General features: G+C 58.3%; 1 protein-coding gene across 1 annotated transcript; it reads right to left on the bottom strand.

The window, feature by feature from the left end:
• Nucleotides 1–4,344: 4,344 nt before the first annotated feature.
• On the bottom strand, nucleotides 4,345–14,533 carry CHST13 (carbohydrate sulfotransferase 13; the record flags this gene model as incomplete). The annotated part of the gene is made up of 3 exons (XM_084248423.1): nucleotides 4,345–5,187; nucleotides 8,685–8,767; nucleotides 14,437–14,533. The coding sequence occupies 3 exons, from the start codon at nucleotides 14,531–14,533 to the stop codon at nucleotides 4,345–4,347; spliced, it is 1,023 nt and encodes a 340-aa protein (XP_084104549.1).
• Between the last annotated feature and the right edge of the window lie 4,919 nt (nucleotides 14,534–19,452).

Below are 19,452 nucleotides of genomic sequence, written 5' to 3'. Positions count from 1 at the left end.
GGAGTTCCCTGAATAGCTCTGAACTCTGTGACAGTCTAGGGACCACCTTCTTCACCCCTATTCTAATCTGAGCCGAGGGTCGCTCAATAAATGCCCAGGCCCCTCTGCGTTCACAGAGCCTGGGCTGGTTGCTTCCCTGGCCCACGCCCCCAGGTGCTGGGCTCACAGGTCCAGCAGCTTGGGGTCTCAGCCTGCAGGGCCAGTTAGGAAATGGCCTGCTAGGGCAGGCTAAAGCTTGGAGTCTTGCCCTTGCTTGATTAACAGGGTCCTGGATAAAATACAGCAAACTTGGAGGGTTCTAGGTGGCCCTACTTAAAACTCACCTCAGAAACAGTCGAGGTGGGGCCGAGGCTGCAGGAGGCTAAGAGCTCTGGTGCTCGGGGAAGACAGAGCCATGTGCTCCAGAGAAGGCCAAGGTGCCCGTCTGCCTGTCCATTGACAGCATAGAGGGACATGGGGCATGTGTGACAAAAGCCCGCCCCCCTCTCCCCCAGGACAATCTGGAACAGAGTGTGATCCTCAGTTTAAACAAGGGAGACTAAAACTTGGGGGTTTGGGTCTCCCTGTTTTGGGCCACTTGGCTGTAGTGGCTAAGATGTGACTTCTGGGGCAGGTGACAGGCCCACAGCCCAGCTCTGCTCCTCCAGCACTGTGGTATTGGGGAAGTCACTTAACTTCTCTGCACCTCTGTCCTCATTTATAAAGTCTGGGCAACAATAACTACTTCATAGCCAGGTTGTGAGTGGACGCGGAGGTTAATGTTTGTAAAGCACTTAGAGCAGAGCCTGGCAAATGGGAGGTTCTGGGTGAGCGAGAGCCCCTTCCTGGGCTCGGCAGCCACAGGCCACCTGAAGAGGCCCAGTGCCTATGTAGGTTCTCTTGGCTGACGGAGAGCACCACGGAGTTCCTGAAGCCCTGGGAGACACTGAGCAACTCACTGCGGGAGCAGCTGCCCCTGCAGAAGAGCTTGGTGCCAACACGGTCCATCCCAGTCAGAGGGTAAGTCACAGGCTCCAGATGCTGATGGTTGCCCCGCCCGCTGCAGCTCCACACGTACTGCCTGGCCAGTTACTCTCCTGGATGGTTAAGGCAGGTGGCAAGTCAAGTGCCAACACCTCCCTGAGAGGTGATGGGGAGCTCTGAAAGTCTGGGAATCAGGAGGGTGTGCCAAGACCTGCGTCCATTCAGCTGCCGGCACAGGCTGAGGTGGGGGTGAGCTCGTGGGGTGGTGGCTGCACAGTGGCATGACGTGGAAGGCACCCTTACTGGGGGGGGGGGGGGTCAGACAACGCCTGCCTCATGGCCAGGTGGGCCTGGGGCCCAGCCCACGGGAGGCACCTAGGGCCTGCTGGGTTCTGGCCTGGGCGACTGGACGGGTGGTTGGGGGTGGGCAGAGGCTGGGTGTGGGGCCCCGGGGGTGTCTGGGCTGAGAGCAGAGACTTGCTTAAGGTGTTAGCCACCTTCTCTGGACATGCAGGGCTTCAAGGGTCAGTGCGGACTCTGTGTGGCTTCTCTAGGCTTGGGGCCCCAGATTTTTCATCAGTGTCCAGGCTCTACCCATCACCGCCATCTTCAGCCCCAGTGAGGCTTTGGGAACTCCAGCTCCTGAGCCGCCGCTTCCCGAGGCCGGAAGGCAGCACCGGCCACCCCTTCACAGGCCTCTCCTGAAGCCCACGTCTGTGCCACCTTGCCCCTGGCGCCCCAGGGAGAAGAGTGCTCCCTTCTGGGTGGCAGGGGGTGAGAGTGAAGGGATGAGTGGCCAGGGCAAGTGAATAAACTTTGCAAGTTCAAATCCCGCTTCCACTAGGACTGGTCCCTTGCCTTTGAGGTTCTCCTGTATAAAATGGGGCAGTCATGTTTAATCTCACCAGGCCGTGTGAGCATTATAAATGCCTTCCCAAGAATGTACCCCAAAGATGGACTCAAACATGGAAGAGAAGATATTTGCACAACGATAGTCCTTCCAGTCCTTAGCAAATAGCAAAAGATTGGAGACCACCCCCAAAGCCACTAAGTGGGGGGGCTGATAAATTACAGCCCAGTTGCACCGTGGAATCCTGGGCAGTCCCTCTAATGATGAAGCAGCTTTTACGTACTGCCTGGATGACAATGCCACAGAGTAAAACAGAACAATAAACCAGAACAAAAGCCAAACACCATAACTACAAAAGCCTGGAAACATTTTCCTGATGATGAAAGGCAAAAAAAGCAAAAGTGTTGAAATGGATTTTAAACAAGTCTGTGTCATCGAGTCCCTGCGCCTCCTGGGAGGGCACCGGCCTCCACGACCCCATCCTGAGCTACTGAAAACTGGGAAATAAAAGACAATTGGGGTAAAATGCCTGTGACCTTCTTTGTGCTCAGTCCCTTCTGGAACCAGCGCATGTGTGATAAGTCCAGGGCTGAAGGGGTCCAGCAGCAGACCCTGCCTGAAGCCCTCGCTCCTAGCCCAGTTCTGTGCATGAGGCTGTCGTCCTCAGGCCACCCCAGCGCCCTGGCGGACCCTGCTGTGCAGGGTCAGGGGGTGGGTGGGGGAGGCCAGCCTGCCCTCTGTAACCACAGACACAGCCATGGCGCAGCCCACATCTGGCTGGGTGTTGACTTTCAGCAAACAGGTCACACCAGAGGTGGTGTGGGTGCTGAGTGAGCTCGGGACCAAGGACTGTGTCACCAGAGCAGGTGTGTCAGTACTGAGGACGATGGGCGTGTGACACGGCATGAAGTGCCTCTGAGGAAGTGTGTGGATCGGGCACCTGTGAAGCACAGGGGCTCCTGGGCGTGTCCAGGGGCCTAACCCACCACCCTCCTCATCCTGGTAACCGTACAGGGCCCTGGGCTTTGTCCCCTTAATGGGGCGAGGCTTCTCGGGGAGCCCAGTGTCAGCAGCAGCCCTTTCCAGGTCCACACGAGCACTGACACAGCACTGGTGGGATTCAGAGAGGGATGTCCTGAACGACCCGGGATCCTCAGGAGGAAGGACCCACGCGCCGGCCAACCTGGGTGCTCACCACAGGGAAGTAGGGGGCACCATAGCTGAGGGTGGCCTCACGCCTGCCTGAGGAAGCTGCCCTTCCTCAGTTGTGTTCTGATTCTACTTTTCAAAACCTAAGCATCCCAAAATTCTGGCATTTTTATTTATTGTCCAAGGAAACTGAGAAAAGACACCATATATAGTCAGCCAGTCACTAAGGGGACATTCAGTTCCTGCCAAGGAATTCCAGTGGCTGGCTGTCTTCCAGGGGAGGGCCGGGGGGCCATGATTGCCAAGTAGCCCAACATACACCCACACCCACACCCACAGGTGGGAGGCAGCCCAAGGACCAGGCTTTGCTGTGCTGGTGTTGCCTTTAATCCTGGGCCCAACATAGAGTTTCTCCGAGTTGTCATGTTGCCCCTGCAGGCAGACTCTAGCACCCCCACACGCGGAGCATCCCCTCCCCACAAAGGCCCTCACACTCATGGCTGCTGGGAGGTAGCCCAGGCTCTCCACCCCTCCTGTCTGATGTACAGAACCACCTGGCATCCCTGTGCCATTTGACAGTAGGGGAAACTGAGGTGCAGAGACCTGGTGAATTTCCTGAGATCAGACTGCACCACGCAATTGGCAAAATGAAGCATAAAAATCCCCAAATGTCAAGAGGTAACAAAACATATTTATTTTAAAAAACATGGGCTCCCCTGCCAAGCGAGGTCCTGTAAAACCTGCCACCTGGTCATTGTGGGCACACAGACCCCCTAGCAGTTGGCCAGACCGAGACCAAGGGGTTGGGGGTAAGGCAGCGAGGGAGAGGATCCCTACTCTGTGCTGGGCAGCCAAGAAGGCAGTTTCGGGTGGCTCTGCCCAGCAATCCCAGAAGGGTGGTCCTACCAAGGAGGGGGCCGCTCTCCAGGCCAGGGCTGTCCTGACCAGGCTGGGTGAGCAGGGGAGAGCCTAGGCTCGGCCACAGGCCGCACAGCAGGCCATTCTGCTGTGTGGCACCACGGACAGGTTCAGGGGCAGAGTAGACAAAAAATGCCCTCACAACCTAAACGATGCCCAGTCCCCCTCCCCTGAGGGCCCCCGGGATGTGCTGCAGCCGGAGTGATTGGAGGAAGCCTCGAGTGACAAGCAGGACGGGCGTCAAGCACGCAGACGCACAGCCACCCGAGGCTGGCCGCACCCAACCTCAGCCGGGCTGGATGTCACCCTGCAGGGCTGGCCGTCCAGGAAAGTGCGGGTGCAAGGGCTCCGTGGAGAGGGGCGCGCAGCAGCATGGCCACTGGTCAGAAACGCCCCTTCTCCGGCCCCACCCGACCGTGACCCGGGTCCTGCGGCGCCCACGAGGCCCGGGGGCGCCTGGCGGCCTAGTGCAGCCGCAGGTAGGCGGGGGCGGAGTAGTTGAAGAGCAGAAAATCCATCCTGTAGAGCTCGTACAGGCGCCGCTGGTAGAAGGGGCTGATGTCCCTGAAGAGGCGCGCGGCCTGGTCGCGGGCCCCGGCCGCCTGGGGCTGCGGCGGGGCGGGGAAGCGCAGGCCGGGGGCCCCGGCCAGGCCCAGCACGAAGGCCGCGTCCTCGGCCAGGGTCTCAAACTTGCCCACCACGTCGTAGCGCAGGCGGCACGGGTGGCACAGCGCGTGGGCACGCTCCCAGTGCTCATTGAAGGGCTCGTGGCGGCGCGTGCGCGGGTCCAGCAGGTAGGCCAGGAACTCGGCGAAGCGCACGTCGTGCCCGCGGGCCAGGGCCTCGGGGCGCGCGCCGGGCCGCAGGCGCCGCACGATGCGCGTGCCATAGAGGCGCTGGAAGGCCGCGCTGTAGGGCTGCGCGAACTTGTTGCGGTAGGCGGACGCCAGGCGCTCGAAGGGCTCGCGCACGAAGAGGAAGGCCAGGTAGGCGCGCAGCCGCCGGTTGATCTCCGCGGGGCTGAAGTCGGCCAGCGAGGGCAGGCGGCCCGGCGCGTGCGCCTCGTGCGCGGGGATGGCGAGGGGGTCGCCCCGGGCGCCGCCGCTCAGCACCAGCAGCACGCGCTTCCAGTTGGTGCAGGCCACCTTGGGCACGTAGCAGTAGAGCAGGCCGTGCGCGTCGTCCACCAGCACGTGCCGCAGGTCCTCCGGCTGCAGCAGGCGCTGCCGGCGCGTGTGGCGGCTGCACGCGCGGCGCAGCTGGTCGCGCCGCTGTCGGTGCACCTCAGCCAGGCCAGAGCGCGGGCCCTGCGGGCGACAGGGGGACGGTCAGGACGCTGCCCCGCCTGCTGACCCCCAGCTGGGCCAAGGCTGGGTGGCTGACAGGGTCCTCCCCGGAACCCCACCCTGGCCACCAATCACTGCGTTATTTGGGGCCCAGGAATCTGACCTGGACCTAGCATGGGGGCGGGATGGCATCCGCCTTGTCGAGCCCCGTGGGAAGGATGTGCCCAATCACGTGCTGGTCACTCAGGGCCGAGGAGGGCCTCATGGCAAGTAAGACCATGTCGGAGTGAACTCGAGAAAGAAGGAGGAGGTCCGAGGGCTCACCGTGCGCGCAAATTAAGTATCTGCGCATTGTTGACTAAGTGCCCATGGTGTGCAAGAGCAGCAGCCTTAACTGCATTTAAATTGAGTTGGAAAATGCAGCGCTGGCAGACTTCCCTAACAAAATAGCTGCACCTGAGTTGATGAGCTGACCTGTGTCTCTGGGTCTTGATATTTTGCTGTTCCCCTCACCCGCAACAGATTCTAATCTGAGTGTCCTCTCTGGGCCTGCGCCTCCTCTGTGCAACAGGGACATCCAGCATATGTCTAGCACTTGCGTGCCAGGCACCTTGGGTGCCCTTTACATCTCTTTGAGTGGGGCAGGTTGGGAGGATGGGGGATAGCTCCCCACCCCAGCTGCCTCCCCCAGGACCCCCTCCCTTTCCTGAGGTCCTTTCTGTCCTAAACAAGGTCTCCACCTCCAACTGTGCCCTCAAGGTCCCTGCCTTTCTGCTTCCTGGTTACTGGTCTAAGAGTCCTTAGGCAAAAGGCATTTTTCAGTTCTGAAAATTGCATTCAAAGCCTTTAGAATATAATATAAAGGACAATGACAATTACCAGTGAGCATGCAAAGAACAGGGGACCTTCTCTCATTGCTGGTGAAGGTCTAACATGGTCCAGCTGCCGGGGGAGCAGTTTCACAGTGCCCCCCCAAACAGTAGACATCTGATCCAGCAGTTCTACTCCTGGAAAACCCAGGAAAACTAAAAGCACACGTCACACAAAACCTCACACATAAGTGTGTTCACAGCAACATGATTTATAATAGTGGGTCAAAACAACCCACATGTCCATCATCTGGTGAAATTGACAAATACTCTGTGGTATATTCGTACTATGGAATATTATTTAATCATAAAAAGGAGTGAAGCACGATAATCCTGAAACATGGATAAACCTTGAAAACTGAGTAAATAAGCCAGACCCAAAAAGCCACATGTTGTGTGAATCGGCTTATGTGACATTTCAGACCAGTGCTGTGGAGACAGAAAGTAGATGGTGGCTGTCGGGGGTGGGGCATGGGAGGGACTGCGGATGGGAACTGGGTGTCATTTCAGAGTGGTGACAGTGCTCTAAAATCAGATAGTGGTCGTGGTTGTGCAACCTTGCAAACATACTGAGAACCACTGAACTTTATACTCAAAGAGTGTGCATTTTGTGGTATGTGAGTTATAACTCGGTTAAGAAAATCTTCTGAGTGAGCTATTTGGGAGCAGCGTCTGCCATGGCAGGACACTCTATCAGCGCCTGCAGGAGGTGGCCTGACATTGCAGGGCAGGGGGTTGCTGGACTCTTCTCGCCACATCTGCATATGTTTGAATTTTTCAGAATGAAAGTTAAAGCCGAGAGGACAGGCGTACCTGTGGGTGAGGTTCTGAGAAAAAGCAGAAGCACGTGACAGAACATGTGCCACGTGCCTCGAACATGTCTGGGAGACACACAGAGAACTATCGTCCCGCGTAACCAGGGCCAGGGGACAGGAAGGGCCTCTTCACTGACTGTGCGTTTATGGCGTGAGGACGCCCTTTCACTGGTTTATATGACTTTTTCAAAAACTCACCCTGGGAGAAGCTGCCAAGTTCAGCCATGGCTATGGGAAGCCTGAGGACACGCAGAGGAGCCCATCCCACCCTCTGAGGCACTGATTCACAAGATTGGCCCCAGAAGTCTGGCTCCATGTGGATGCCAGGAGGCGGCTCACCCAAGGGCCCCACAGCCATGGTCTGCTTTCAGCTTCCAGACAACCCCACGTCTCTGGCAGCGGGAAATGTTGGACATCCACCCTCCTGCCAGCTTCCCTCCTCCCTTGCCAGCAGACCCCAATGTGCTTGGCTTGTGCCCAGCCTCGGGGAGGAACCAGTCACGGCAACCTCACATGCCATCACTAAAGCGCTGGGTGTAGGGGTGCATGTCTGGCCCGCCTCTAGCCATGGAGATGTAAGGAGAAGTCTCTGCTGGATGGCTCCTGGGAAAGACTTTCCTTCAGGTCAAAAATGAGAGCTCCTGAAGGGAAAGAAAAAAAAAAAAGCCTCTGTTCATCCCCTCCCTGCCTGCCTGGGATGCTCTCCTGTGAAATGTCCGGAGCCCTGGCAGTCATCTTTGCAGGAGTGAGGCAACAAGTCTATGACTTTTGTCTATGCTGTGAAAAGGGGCTGACGTCTCTGAGCATCTTGGGGAGAAGCACTCCCTCCTCCTGAGTTAGAGCAGCCTCAGTTAGCCTCTCTGTTGCTTGTGGTCCTATAAATAACAACTCCGTCAATGCTATCTCCATTTTCAAGTGAGAAAACTGAACCTCAGAGGAGATGAGGTGCCTACAGTTCTGAAGTCAGGAAACGGGGGCTCCAGCTTGGGTCCCACTCAGAAGCCTGGGTTGTGCCTGCTGGTCCCTATGAATGCCGTGACCTTCTCTGGGTCCTTGGTTTCCTCGTGCCTCAGTTTCCTCATCCGTAAATGACTAACAACAACCCCACCTTATCAGATTGTTGTGGGTTCTAAACAAGTTCATAGAACTAGAATGCCTGGTGCACAGTTAGCACTTACTGGCCAGACTACTGTTATTTCTCCAACTGCAAAGTGTAGAACTTCCAGGGCCCTGATGCTCAGGGGTCACCGGGCCTTCAGGCTGTGAGGGGCTGAGTGAACCCCATCTACACGCAGAAATCTGTGGAGCCAGTGAAACCTGGGGCCCTGCTGAGGGCCTGGTCTGCTCTCAGCTTGCTGCGTGGGCAGGACCAGCCCGTCACCCTCTCTGAACCAAGGCCGCCTCATCCATGTGCCTGAGTACAGTGCAAGGGCTGGGGCTCCCTGCATGTTTCTCAACCAAATTTGGGGGTTCACTTAGTTATTTTATCCCCACTAGACTGTCAACCCTGAGGGTAGGCAAAGCGTCTATTCTGTCCCCTTTCATATCCACAGCGCGTAGAGCAGTGCCTGGCCCAGAGGCTGCTTCTGTGTAGTGTTGGGCAGGCAATCGGTGGGTCGATGGGTGGGAGGGGCCCAGACCTCTCAGCCTGCCTCCAAGATGCTCTTGGCCCGGTCCCAGGCATTTTCCTCTCTGGGCAGAGCCTGGGTTTACAGAGGGAGCCTCTCCATGCCCCAGAATAGTTCCGGTCCCATTCCAGCAGGTTTAACTGGAGTCTCAGGTTCATGCCTGGAGGTACAGGAGGGCATCCCTGGGCCTATGTCTGTCCACCTACCTGGTCCAGATCGTAGAGCATCTGCAGGGGACTCCGCCTCTCCCCACTGAGCCAGCCAGAGACCAGGGCCCTGTTTCCAGATGCTGTGGGGCAGAAAGAGACACGTCACTGCTGTCTCCAGTAAGGCTGTGGCTAAGGGGCACAATTGCTCTATCTACAGGACTTATTTCCCTCCTGTGTCATGCCTGCCTCTGAGGAAGGTTGGTGAAATGTGGGGGGCACTAACAAGGCCCCAAATCTACCAGGGCAGTATGCCCGCTCCCATATTCTGCCCTCCAGGTTGGAAGGTGCCAAACAGGTGGTGGTACCTGCCTGCAGCCCTGTGGAAAGGCCTGACCACCTTAGCTCTCCACTCTCATCCGCTGTCACCTCCTGCAGCGCTCCTGCCCACTCCAGGCCACAGCTCTGAGGGGCCGAGGGGTTAGCCAAGCTGCCCCTCTATTCATCTCCCCAAATCTCAGTGGAGGCAGCCAGAAAGGGCGGGGCCGAAGTGGAGGATAGCAGAATACCCCCAAATCATCTACAGATTCAGTGTAATCACTCACACAATCCTCGCTGCCTCTTTTTTCTTTGCAAAATTGACAGGTGATTCTTAAATTAATGTGGAAAATCAAGTGATTTAGATTAAGAATGTCTAAAACAATCCTAATTTCACAACTTACAACAAAGCTATCGTGATTAAGACTGTGGAGCTAGCAGAGAAGAGACTCATGGATCGATGAAATAGGATTCAGAGTTCAAAAATAAACTTTTACATTATGTTGATTTTTAATTAGGGTGCCAAGGGAAAGACAGTCTTTACAATAATAAATCACATTTTATCTACAACGCCCCTCAGGAACACAGCTGGGGATGAGAAACGGCTGGTGTCCTGGGGGATGTGGGGGAGCCCCCGGGACAGAGAAGCAAACCCAGGCCTGTCCACCCCAGGGTGTGGAGGTGCAGAGGCACCACCCAGCCTTCCCGAAGCACCAGCCCTTGCAGAGCATCTCTTATTTCCTGGCCAGACCACAGCCTGCAGGAAAATGGGTCCCTTACCAGACTCCAGGGGCCTGTGGGTGGAACGCGACAGAGAGCAGACAATAGAGAGGCCCAAAATAGCTGTGGTCAGTGATTACAGGGCCAGGCTGCCCCGCCCAGCTCCACCCCTGCCCACCACACAGATCAGAGGAACTTGGGTCAGGGAGATGCGCAGGCCAGCCATGGAGGGGCAGATGGGTCTGGGAAGATCAGTAGGGGGATGTAAAGGCCCCAGGGCCCAGCCCCCTACTCTGGACAGCCAGAGGTGATCTGAGAGTAGAGGTGGGCCCCAAACAGGGCCACCTTGAGGCATCCCCAGCGTCCACTTCCATTTTCCTAAGCCCCCCTGGCCTGAGTCCTCCGCCCCGCTCTAGACCCCCGTCCTAGGTACCAGGGAGAGCCAGATGGCAGGTCCCAGCTCGTGGCCAGGGAAGGGCTGGGCCAGCCTAGGGCAGCCACAGGCAAAACCACAAGGGCTTCTGCTTTGAAGATGGAAACAAAAATAACAGGAGGTAACAGAAGGAGGGAGAAAGGAGGGCAGAGGGCCGCAGAAGGGAGGGCAGGAGGGACGGGGGACGCCACAGACACAGAGGGCTGGAGACCAGACGGAGTCCTAGCCGGTGACTGGCACAGAGGCAGGAGGAGCAGAAACAGCCAGAATCAGGGGGATAATAACGATGACACAGGGGACTCTGGGAAGAACTCAAGGCAAACCAGCAGGGTTGGAAGGGGAGGGAAGAAATGGGGAATGAGCTGCCTCTAGTCTGGGGGTCCTGGGTCTGTGCCCACAGGGGTCCAGGCTGTGGAAATCACAGGCCGCTATTCTAGCCAGCGGGCCAGAGTCAGAACCCTCCGCTGCGTGTGCTGCATGGCCCTCAGCACAGGCGTTGGCTGGGGATGGGGGGCGGAGGGGGTCCCGTGCAGTGGTACAGGTGGCAGCCAGGCTCATGGAATGCTGGGCAGCTGAGCCTGGCACGAATCTGTGGTTCGTGCTCACTGATGCTCTTCTGGTACAAACCATCACGATCCCCATTTGACAGAGGGGAAAACCGAGGTTCAGAGAGGCAAAGAAACTTATCCTAAGCCTCCCAGCACGTAACAGGATTTGCCCCCAGACCGTGGTGTTTGTCCCGAACGCCCTGCCGTCCCAACTCTCGGACACCCACTCTGCCCGCACGCAACTGCCTGTCCTCACAGCACCCACGGGCCCCTCCAGGTTACTGGTGAAAGACAGCGCACCAGTTGGGGAGCTGGCCCCCTCCGGGCCACACGGTGTGGGATGGACAAGAGGCTGCAACTGTGGCGGGAAGCTGCTTTGTCAAACATGGTTGTTGGCGCGAGGCCAGCAGGGAGGCTGCAGCAGAGAAGCCCCACAGATGGCCCGTGCGTGGCAGGCAGAAGGGCTCCGGCCCTCCTGGCAGAGGCAGGGCACCAGTTGTTTTCTGGACGATTTGAGGCTTTACCACTTGGGGAGAAACAGCTTGGCGATCCTCAGGCCAATGAGCAAAGATTACAACAGGGGTCTCTGGTTAATGAGTCCCAGCGGGCTCGTGTTGCAAGACCAGCCAGGAAGGAGCTGAGGGCCCAACAACACCCTGACCTGGCCCCGGGGCCTGGCGGCGGCTCAGGCTGCTGCCCCCATCCTGTCCCCCATGACCTCGCCCTCCTCGGGGATCCGCCTCCTGGGGTCAGGGACATCCTGTCTGGTGATCAGCCGAGGAAGGAACACCCTGATAAGCCCTGCGCAGGTGAAAAGCAATTCTGCCCTTTTGGGGAGAAAGAAGCTTGTATCCAAGACTCAAAGTCTATTCGCAGAGCTCCACAAACCACTGGGACTGAGCCCCAGTCTGACCAGATCACGCTTGGGTATAGTCATGGCAGTTCTGCCTCTGGAGCCCTAGGAAGCCCCCCGCCCCCGTGGCTGCAGGCCCAGGGCAGGCCCCACTGGCTCTGCCCCCACAGTCTAGGGGTCTCCTCACTAGGCGCCTGCTTCACTTGCCCCGCCTTGATGACCTTAAAACCTTCATGGCTTCCTCTGGCTAACCACAGATTCGGTGCCTGCCCAGGGCCCCTTCCCTCCCCACTGGCAGCCTCAGCTCCAGCCACACTGGCCTTCCTGCTGCTCACCGAACATGTGACCTGCACCCCACCTCAGGGCCTTTGCACTAACTCCTCCTTCTGCTTGGGGCGCTCCTCCAGGAGCCTTTACACTCTAGGGTAGGTTCTCATTCAGATCTCAATTCAAATGTTCCCTCTGAAACGAGAGCTCCCCAAAAAGCTCCCCCCTCGACCCCGCACCACGATCCTTCCCCGGCTCTCCTTCCAATGTGTGACACTTGTCACTGCTGAAATGATCTGATTTGTGTGGAGGCTGCGGGTTGGCTGTCCCCAGAAGGTCAGCACTGTCAAGAAGGGGGCAGGCTTGTTTTCTTGTCGCCCCGGTACCTCACCTAGCTTCAATTAATATGTACTTAAAGAGCAGTGGCCCCTCATGGCCACAGGGAGAGCACCCCAACTCCTAGCTGGCCACTCAAGGAAACTCATGACTAGGTCCCATCTCTAGTACCTTTCTGGCTGGCCCCTGCCACTCCCTCTCATGAACCCTGATCCCTGACCACACACATCCCTTAACCCACCAGCCCATCTCACTCCTTTGTTCTTCTGCCTGTGCCATTCCCTTGCCCCAAAATTCCCTTTCCTCACTTTCCCATCTGGCAAACTCCTATGTAGCCTTCAGAGCCCTACCCAAATGCCCCTACCCTGTAAAATGGAAAATATAAGATTTAGACTAGGATTTAAAAACTGGTCCCCACACTTCCTAACTGGGTGACCTTGAGCAAGTCACTTCTGTTTTTCCTGACCTTAGTTTCTTACTCTGCAAAATGGGATCACCCATCCCTACTCTGGTGAGCCGTCCATCTTGCCAGTTCACAATTTTTCATGGTGCTCTGGTGGCCTGGATGTAACTCTGGATACTCTGAGTACCTGAGAATGAACAGCAGCGTGTGAGCAGCTGTTGATTAGGCTCCCAGCAGTCACTGCCCCTTTTGTTAACCCACCTGACTTCCTCTCAGAGCAAACCTGCTCACATATATTCAGTGCCTGTGATTCTAATACGCTGCCCGATGCATGCCCGTTACTGCTGGAACAGGCATGTGACCAGGCCTGGCCAATCAGAAGTAACATATGGAAGGGGACTGGGGTGACAGTGGAGGGTGGGCCAGGGGGAACAAAGCACAGGAGCCTAGGCCCTTGATTTTCTGGGTAGAGGAGGTGGCCGGAGAGGTGTGTTCAGATGGAGGAGATACGTTTTCTCCCAGGGACACAGAGACTGCAGTCCCTGCAGTCACCCAGACATGCCTGCTCTCCGCAGACATTCTGGGACGTCTATCCCCTCCAACACACACACTGGGGCCCACACTATCACTGGGGCCTCCCTCCCTGGGGGAGGGACCCTCCGTGCCTGCCCTGTCCCAGGTCCTGTCATGTTCACAGACACACACTGAGACCTGAGCATGCCCCCCCAAACCAGGGAGCACTCCACGATGGCCAGGTCACAGGGTAGAGAGTGCCCCAGCTCCCTCCTGCAGGCTTGGGGCGACTGTGTCCATACCTGGTGGGACAATGTAAGTGAGGGTGGTAGGGGAGACGTGATGAGCCCCAAGGAAACCTCTCCAGCCCTGCTTGCTGGAACCCCAGCCAAACCCTGGCCTCAGCCCAGGGGCAGTTAGGGAGGGAGAGCAGGAGAAGGAAGCCCCTCACCCCAGGACAACAGCAGCACAGTGACCCCCCTGACAGGGACGGCAGTACGAGGAGGAGGAGGATGGGGCCAGGCCTCTTCTGTCTGCCAGCTCATTCACTGAACCTCCAGGAGCTGCACCCCACTTTATAGATGGACAGAAGACTGTGGCATGACTGTGGGCCACCAGCCTTGACCCAGCGGGACCTTTCTTGGGTAAGTGCAGCCTGAGAACTGCCTCTTCAGCCTCATCCCACAGGCCACCCCCTCCCCGCTGGCCCTAGTCCCTGAACACCCTGGGGCCGGTTACTCACACAGGTGGGACTCAGTCCACAGGTCAGGCAGGAGAGCAGAGACCCCCCCCACCCCCCCCACACACACAGTCACACAGGGGAGAGGTCAAACAGCGCTCAGGAGAGCAGGCACAGCTGACTCCCTGCGCCTGGGCCAGCCTGGAGGGAGGGTCTCTGGCCTCAGTTTCCTCCTTTGTGAAGTCGGGAGGAAATGACAGGATCAGCTTCTCAGAGTGAAGGCTCTAAACGCGCCTGGCACCCCGAGGAGACACGGCTGGCTACCTCAGTTTCCCCAGCCAGACCGTGGAGTGACGCAAACGAGCCCCCAAGTCCTTCCCAAGAAACCTGAGCACAGAGCAGGGCCAGCAGCCTGCGCCCTGGAGGGAAGGGCCACCCCCAGGGGGTGCCGCTTACCCGAGGGGCTCCAGGTATCTGGGGGTTGGGGGGGGGGGAAAGCCACAGCAAACGCGGCTGCCTTGCCTGGCAGTTCCTGTTGCCACCCACACCTGACCTGGGTCTGCAGACAGGCGGTGCAGTCGGCACTCCTGAGCTGGGAGAGCAGGGCCTTGAGCTGGGGCATCTAGTCTTTTCCCGACCGACCCACCCACCCTACTCCCCAGCCAGGGAGGAGACAGCAGGTGTCCCACCCCCTCTGAGGGGTCGGGGCGGTGGGGCAGCCCTGGGCGGGGCGGACACTCACCTGGGCGCAGGGCGCGGAGCGCGGTGCCAAGGAGCAGGAGCGCGGCGCCCAGACACGCGGTGGCCAGTGCGCGCCGGAGCCAGCAGCGCCTCCCCATGCTGTGCGCGCCGCGGCGAGGTGAGGCCGTGGGGGCGGCGGAGTCCCGACCAGACCCGCCCCGACCCTCCGGCGCCAAGGCCCGCCCCCACCTCCCCGCGGGGGTGCGGCGGTGCAGGCAGCCGGCCCCTGGGGGAGGGAGGCTGGCAGGGCGGGGAGTGCGCCCACCCAGTCTCCACTCCCCCGGCTTGATCAAGTGCAGGGGAGGGAGGCAGCCGTCTGGGCATGGAGGGTGGAGGTTGTGGGACGGAGCCCTGAGGCTGGTGGGGCCCCGCCCCCTGCAGTTGGCCGGGGTACCATCCTCCAGGGAACCCCAAGGAGCCCTGTTACCAAAGCCCTTGCCTTTTTGCTGCCTGACACGCCAGAAATCCCGGGTCTGGTGTAGGGGAGCAGGACATGACTCTCCCAGAGCCCCGCAGCCAATATCAGGCCCCAGGGTAGCACCTCCTTCCCCCAAAGCACTCTTGTTCCTGTACCCCACCTGGGGCCCTGCATGCTCCTGGATCCTGTCCCGGCCTCTACTTGCTGCTCATGCTTCTGACTCCAGGGGAGCACTGGGGACTCAGAGGATTCCTGCATGGGCTGTGATGAGAGCAAGATCTGCCTTTGAAGCAAAAACCTTCCAACTAGCCTCGTGGTGGGAAGGCCAGGCCTTCCTGCCCACAAGTCCCCAGGCCCCTGCATCTGGGGCTGTGTGCACAGGTGTATGCACCCCGGGGCCAGCGTTGGGTTTGGGTGGTGTGAGTGTGTTTGTTAACTGCTCTTGAAAAAACTGGTGATTTCCAAAACCTGCTGGTGCCACTATCAGTGGGTGCGAAATCACCCATACCTGTGCCTGCCCCCTTCTCTGCACACAGGAACAATACTAGGCTATGCACATCGTATTTTGAGAATTAAATGAGACGTGAAACACTTGGCACAGTGGAAGTGGCACTCAGAGAGTGCCATTGAACTACTTGGTGTTGGTAATTTATGTGCCAGTCACTGCCCATTTATGGTTAGTGCCTCTGGTTTCAGTCACAGCAGTGATATATAAACATTCCTACTGTGTTTATTTTAAAAGGCCTGTTAAACAAAGAATAATAATATGTCACAGTTCTCCTGGCTTAAAGATGCAGCTTCAAATGATAATGTTAGGGCTGCATTGGCAGCGGACAGAGAGGTCCAGGTTAAACCTGAGCTAAAACCAGAAGCTCCTTAATAGAACTTTCCAGGTGACCTGCACACGGGTCTTTGGGGATCCTCCAACTCACCCTGAGCTCTGCTGCTCTGAGTCAGAATCTGGGGATTTCTAGGTCATCCACACCCCCAGCCTCACCCCAGTTCTGGTCTACACCTGCTCTCAGCCTTTCTTTGACTTGCTCTTGCTGTGTGAAGCCTGAGATCCTGGGAGCCTCAGCGCAGGCATCTTGCCCTCCTGGGCTGCCACCTAGTGGCCAAATTTGAGAACAACATCTCTCAGCCCATCCTGGGCCAGAAGTGTCCCTGGGGACCTTGTTCCTAAAGAACCATGGGGAATTCCTTGCTGGATCTTGGGGTGGGAGGGCGAATATTCCTGGCCAGAGGCCCACGATCTCAGATTCTTCTCTGAGAGGTATCCTTTGCTTCCATCTGCCTTCCCACAGGGGCTCATACAATCTCATTCACTCGCAACAGATACTGAACACCCTCTGTGCTGAGGTGCCATGCAGGGAACAAGGCAGACGTGCTCTCTGCCCTGCAGAGTGTGCATTATAGCTTGGGGAAGGTATAGAAAACAGGGGTAAGTGTATAATGTCTGACACGTGGGAGCTGGCGGATGAGGAAACCGTGCAGGATAAAGGGGTGGGAAGTGTGTTTGCATAACAGGGGAGGGAGACACTGAGGGGTGTGAGTCAGATGAGGCGGAGCCATGCAGGTGTCTGGGGGAGCAGATTTCCAAGCAGAGGAACAACCCTGAGGCATGTTCCAGTGGCTGTGACTAAGGAGCATATTGCCCTACAATTTAGCAGCTTAAAATGCCATTTAAAATGTGCGGGTCAGGAATTAAGGAAGGGGTCCCCCTGGGTGCTTCTCACTGGGGTCTCGTGCTCTTGCATCAGATGGCAGCAAGGACTGTCACCTGGAAGCTGGCCCCAGCTCTCTCACACACTGTTGCTCAGAGGGGCAGTGACCTGCGCACACCTCAGCTTGGGGTCCTGGGGTGCTCTAACTGTACCCACAGAGCCTCAGCTGCCTTCTGTGGGATCCCCAAGAACCCCTAAGTCTGCCCAGATTCAGGAGGCAGGACCGCACCCCAGCCTCCGCCCCGACGTGCAGGCAGGCTACTGGCGTGAACACGTGCTCCTTGAACTAGGAGCTGAGCGGGAGCCTCTGGGCTGGGTGGGGAAGGGAGGAGCCGGAGAAGCCTCCGGAGTCTGGGCTGAGTGCTCCTAGACTGGAGGTGGTCGGGGAGATTGGGGCCAGCAGAGAGGGTGGGGGTGACCAGGGTGGGGTGGACTCAGGGTCCAGGCTGTGTTTTGAAGGCAGAGGGCCAGGGGTCAGGGTGGCAGAGTGCCTGAGGGGATGGTGGGGGCTGGGAGCAGGCAATGGCCCAGGGTCAGTGATATGGCCTGGCTTGGGAAGGCCAGCCGGATGAGCGGGGGGGTGGAGGTCCCGCCAGTGTGTCCTGGATGGAGGTGTTGGAGGTGTGGAGGCGTCAGGTAGGTTAGAGGTGCTGTTGTATTGCTGCTCCCTAGGTGGCACTGGGGGTGAGGCCAGCTGGGACAGGAGCAGTCACTGCGGGTGACTGCGGGAAACTAGGACAGGCCTTTGGTGCTGGAGAGCGATGGGCCTGGGCCACATCAGGCACCAGAGCGCCAGGGCTGAGGGCCCGAGGAGGCACCCCCTGGGAGTGGCTTGCAGTGCAGCCTACCCAGTCAGGGTCTCCTTCTGCCTGTCTCTCCCCAGACCTGGATTCCCTTCAGCGCGCCCCTGACATTCACTATTCTTGCCTGTTTGGTGGAGGCAACACTGGAAAAACCACGCTACTTTCACGTCTCATCTCATTTAATCTTCAGACATGAGGTAGGTACTGTCATTGTCTCCATTGTTTGGAAACCAGGGCACAGAGAGGCTAGGTAACTTACCCAAGGACACACAGCTTGTGAGTGGCATAGCCAGGCTCGGAACCTCACCGCCACCATATTTGACATATGTGAGAGCCTCATGCCCTTAGGTAGCTTGTGCACTTAAAAATAAAATCAAACTATTTGGGCATGTTTGTAGATTCACGTGCAGTCATAAACAGCAGAGCCACCGTCCGCCCTCCTGCCCCGATTGCAGGACCTCACGCGCTGTCACCACCAGGCCACTGACATGGTGCATCACCCATCTTGTGCAGTGCTTCCTAGCCATTTTTAAAAATTGTTGCAAACATTTAAAGATCGTGAGTGCTCAGAGAAACAGCTTGATTCTGGCTTCTCCTGAGCCATCAGATGACAAGGTCTGTCTGAGTACCAGATCCGAGGGAGATAGTTTGCAGGGGAGCTGTCTGTTGGGGGAGTGGGGGATGAGGTGGGAAGGGAAGGAACTAACCACGCTGCAGTGTGGTGGGCAGCTGTGGGGCCAGGGGGCCAGGGTAGTTATCCACCGGCACCTCCCCCAGCCCCCTGCTCCCAGGACAGGTGGGATGGCGCTGTCAAGCGCTCCAGCCGCTCCAGCCCGCCTCTGAGGGCACCAGAAACAGCCCCAGAGCAGAGAGCTGCATGCTGGCTCCTGGTAGTCAAGGCTGAGGACTGTGCAAGTCCAGAGGCGGGCGGGCAGCGCTGGTACCAGGACTTCCCCGCCAGGGCCGCAGCAGCGCCTGGTGCGAGAAGGGGCTGGGGTGGGGAGGCATAGGTGAATGCCGGACAGCAAACACGCCTGCCTGCCTGCTCATCAGCCTTCGAAGCCGCCTTCCTGCGCCTGGTGAGGAGCGAAGATGCCCGTTCAGCCCCCCTCTGTGCCAGCGAGAGCAGCGTCGCAGGGGTGTTTGGAGCCAGACCTCTGGGCTCTGAGGGTTCCGACCCCCGCTCTGTCCCTGGCCGGCTGTGCCGTGGCTTTGGGCAAATCCCGTCCGTCTCTCTGGCCTCAGTGTCCAGGCTCCAAAGATGGGGCCGTGAGTCCTGCAAGGCGAAGGCAAACGCAGTGTGCTCGGAAGAGCAAACAGTGAAAGGTGTTAGCTGCTGTTGTCACCTCGAGGGCTTGCACAACCCATTTGTGCCTCCTGGGTGGCAATTCCCACCCATGTGTTTTGATTGGGATGGGGCCCAAGGCCACAGGGCAGGACATAAGAGCTGGGTTCACATCCAAGGGTGCTGCTTCCACCGGGGCTTGACTGCTGTCACCTCCAGCCTGTGGAGTGAGACCTGGGCCTCAGTTTCCCCATCCGTAGCACAGGGCTCAGGAGGAGCACCTTCTGGTTGAGCTGTCAGTGGGGCTGGGGGTGAACTTCATCTCCCGGCCCTCCCCAGAGAGCTGGGTGGGGCAGCACACACCTCAGGGGCTGGGGGAGGGCACCCTGCTGCTGCGTGGGTTCCCATCTGCCCTCACCTCGTGGGTGGCAGGAGGAAGGGGGCTCGGGGGAATGCTGCTTTCTGCACTGATCCCCCACTCTGTGCCAGGTTCACTATTGCACGACTCCCCATCACCCAGACACCAACCCCTACACTGGCCCCCTGTGTAACTCCCCCGTGAGATCACCAAGGGCAAACCTACATTAGAGTGGCCCCAGCTTTCCTAGAAAACACAAGCCCTCAAGGTGGACACCCCACTAACAAGTGGACCCCACCTCGCCGTTTCCCTGCTGGAGCCTGCTGTCCCCAAAGCACTGCCCACCCCCACGGCCCCGTCAACACTGTAGGTAGCCAGCCTCGGGGCCAGTGACCCTGTGACGCCACATGGCTCCTTCCCCAGGCGCTG

Source organism: Talpa europaea, assembly GCF_964194135.1.
Source record: "Talpa europaea genome assembly, chromosome: 11".
NCBI lineage: Eukaryota > Metazoa > Chordata > Mammalia > Eulipotyphla > Talpidae > Talpa > Talpa europaea.
Note: the sequence above shows the minus strand (reverse complement) of the source record. Positions and strands in the feature narration are given on the sequence as shown.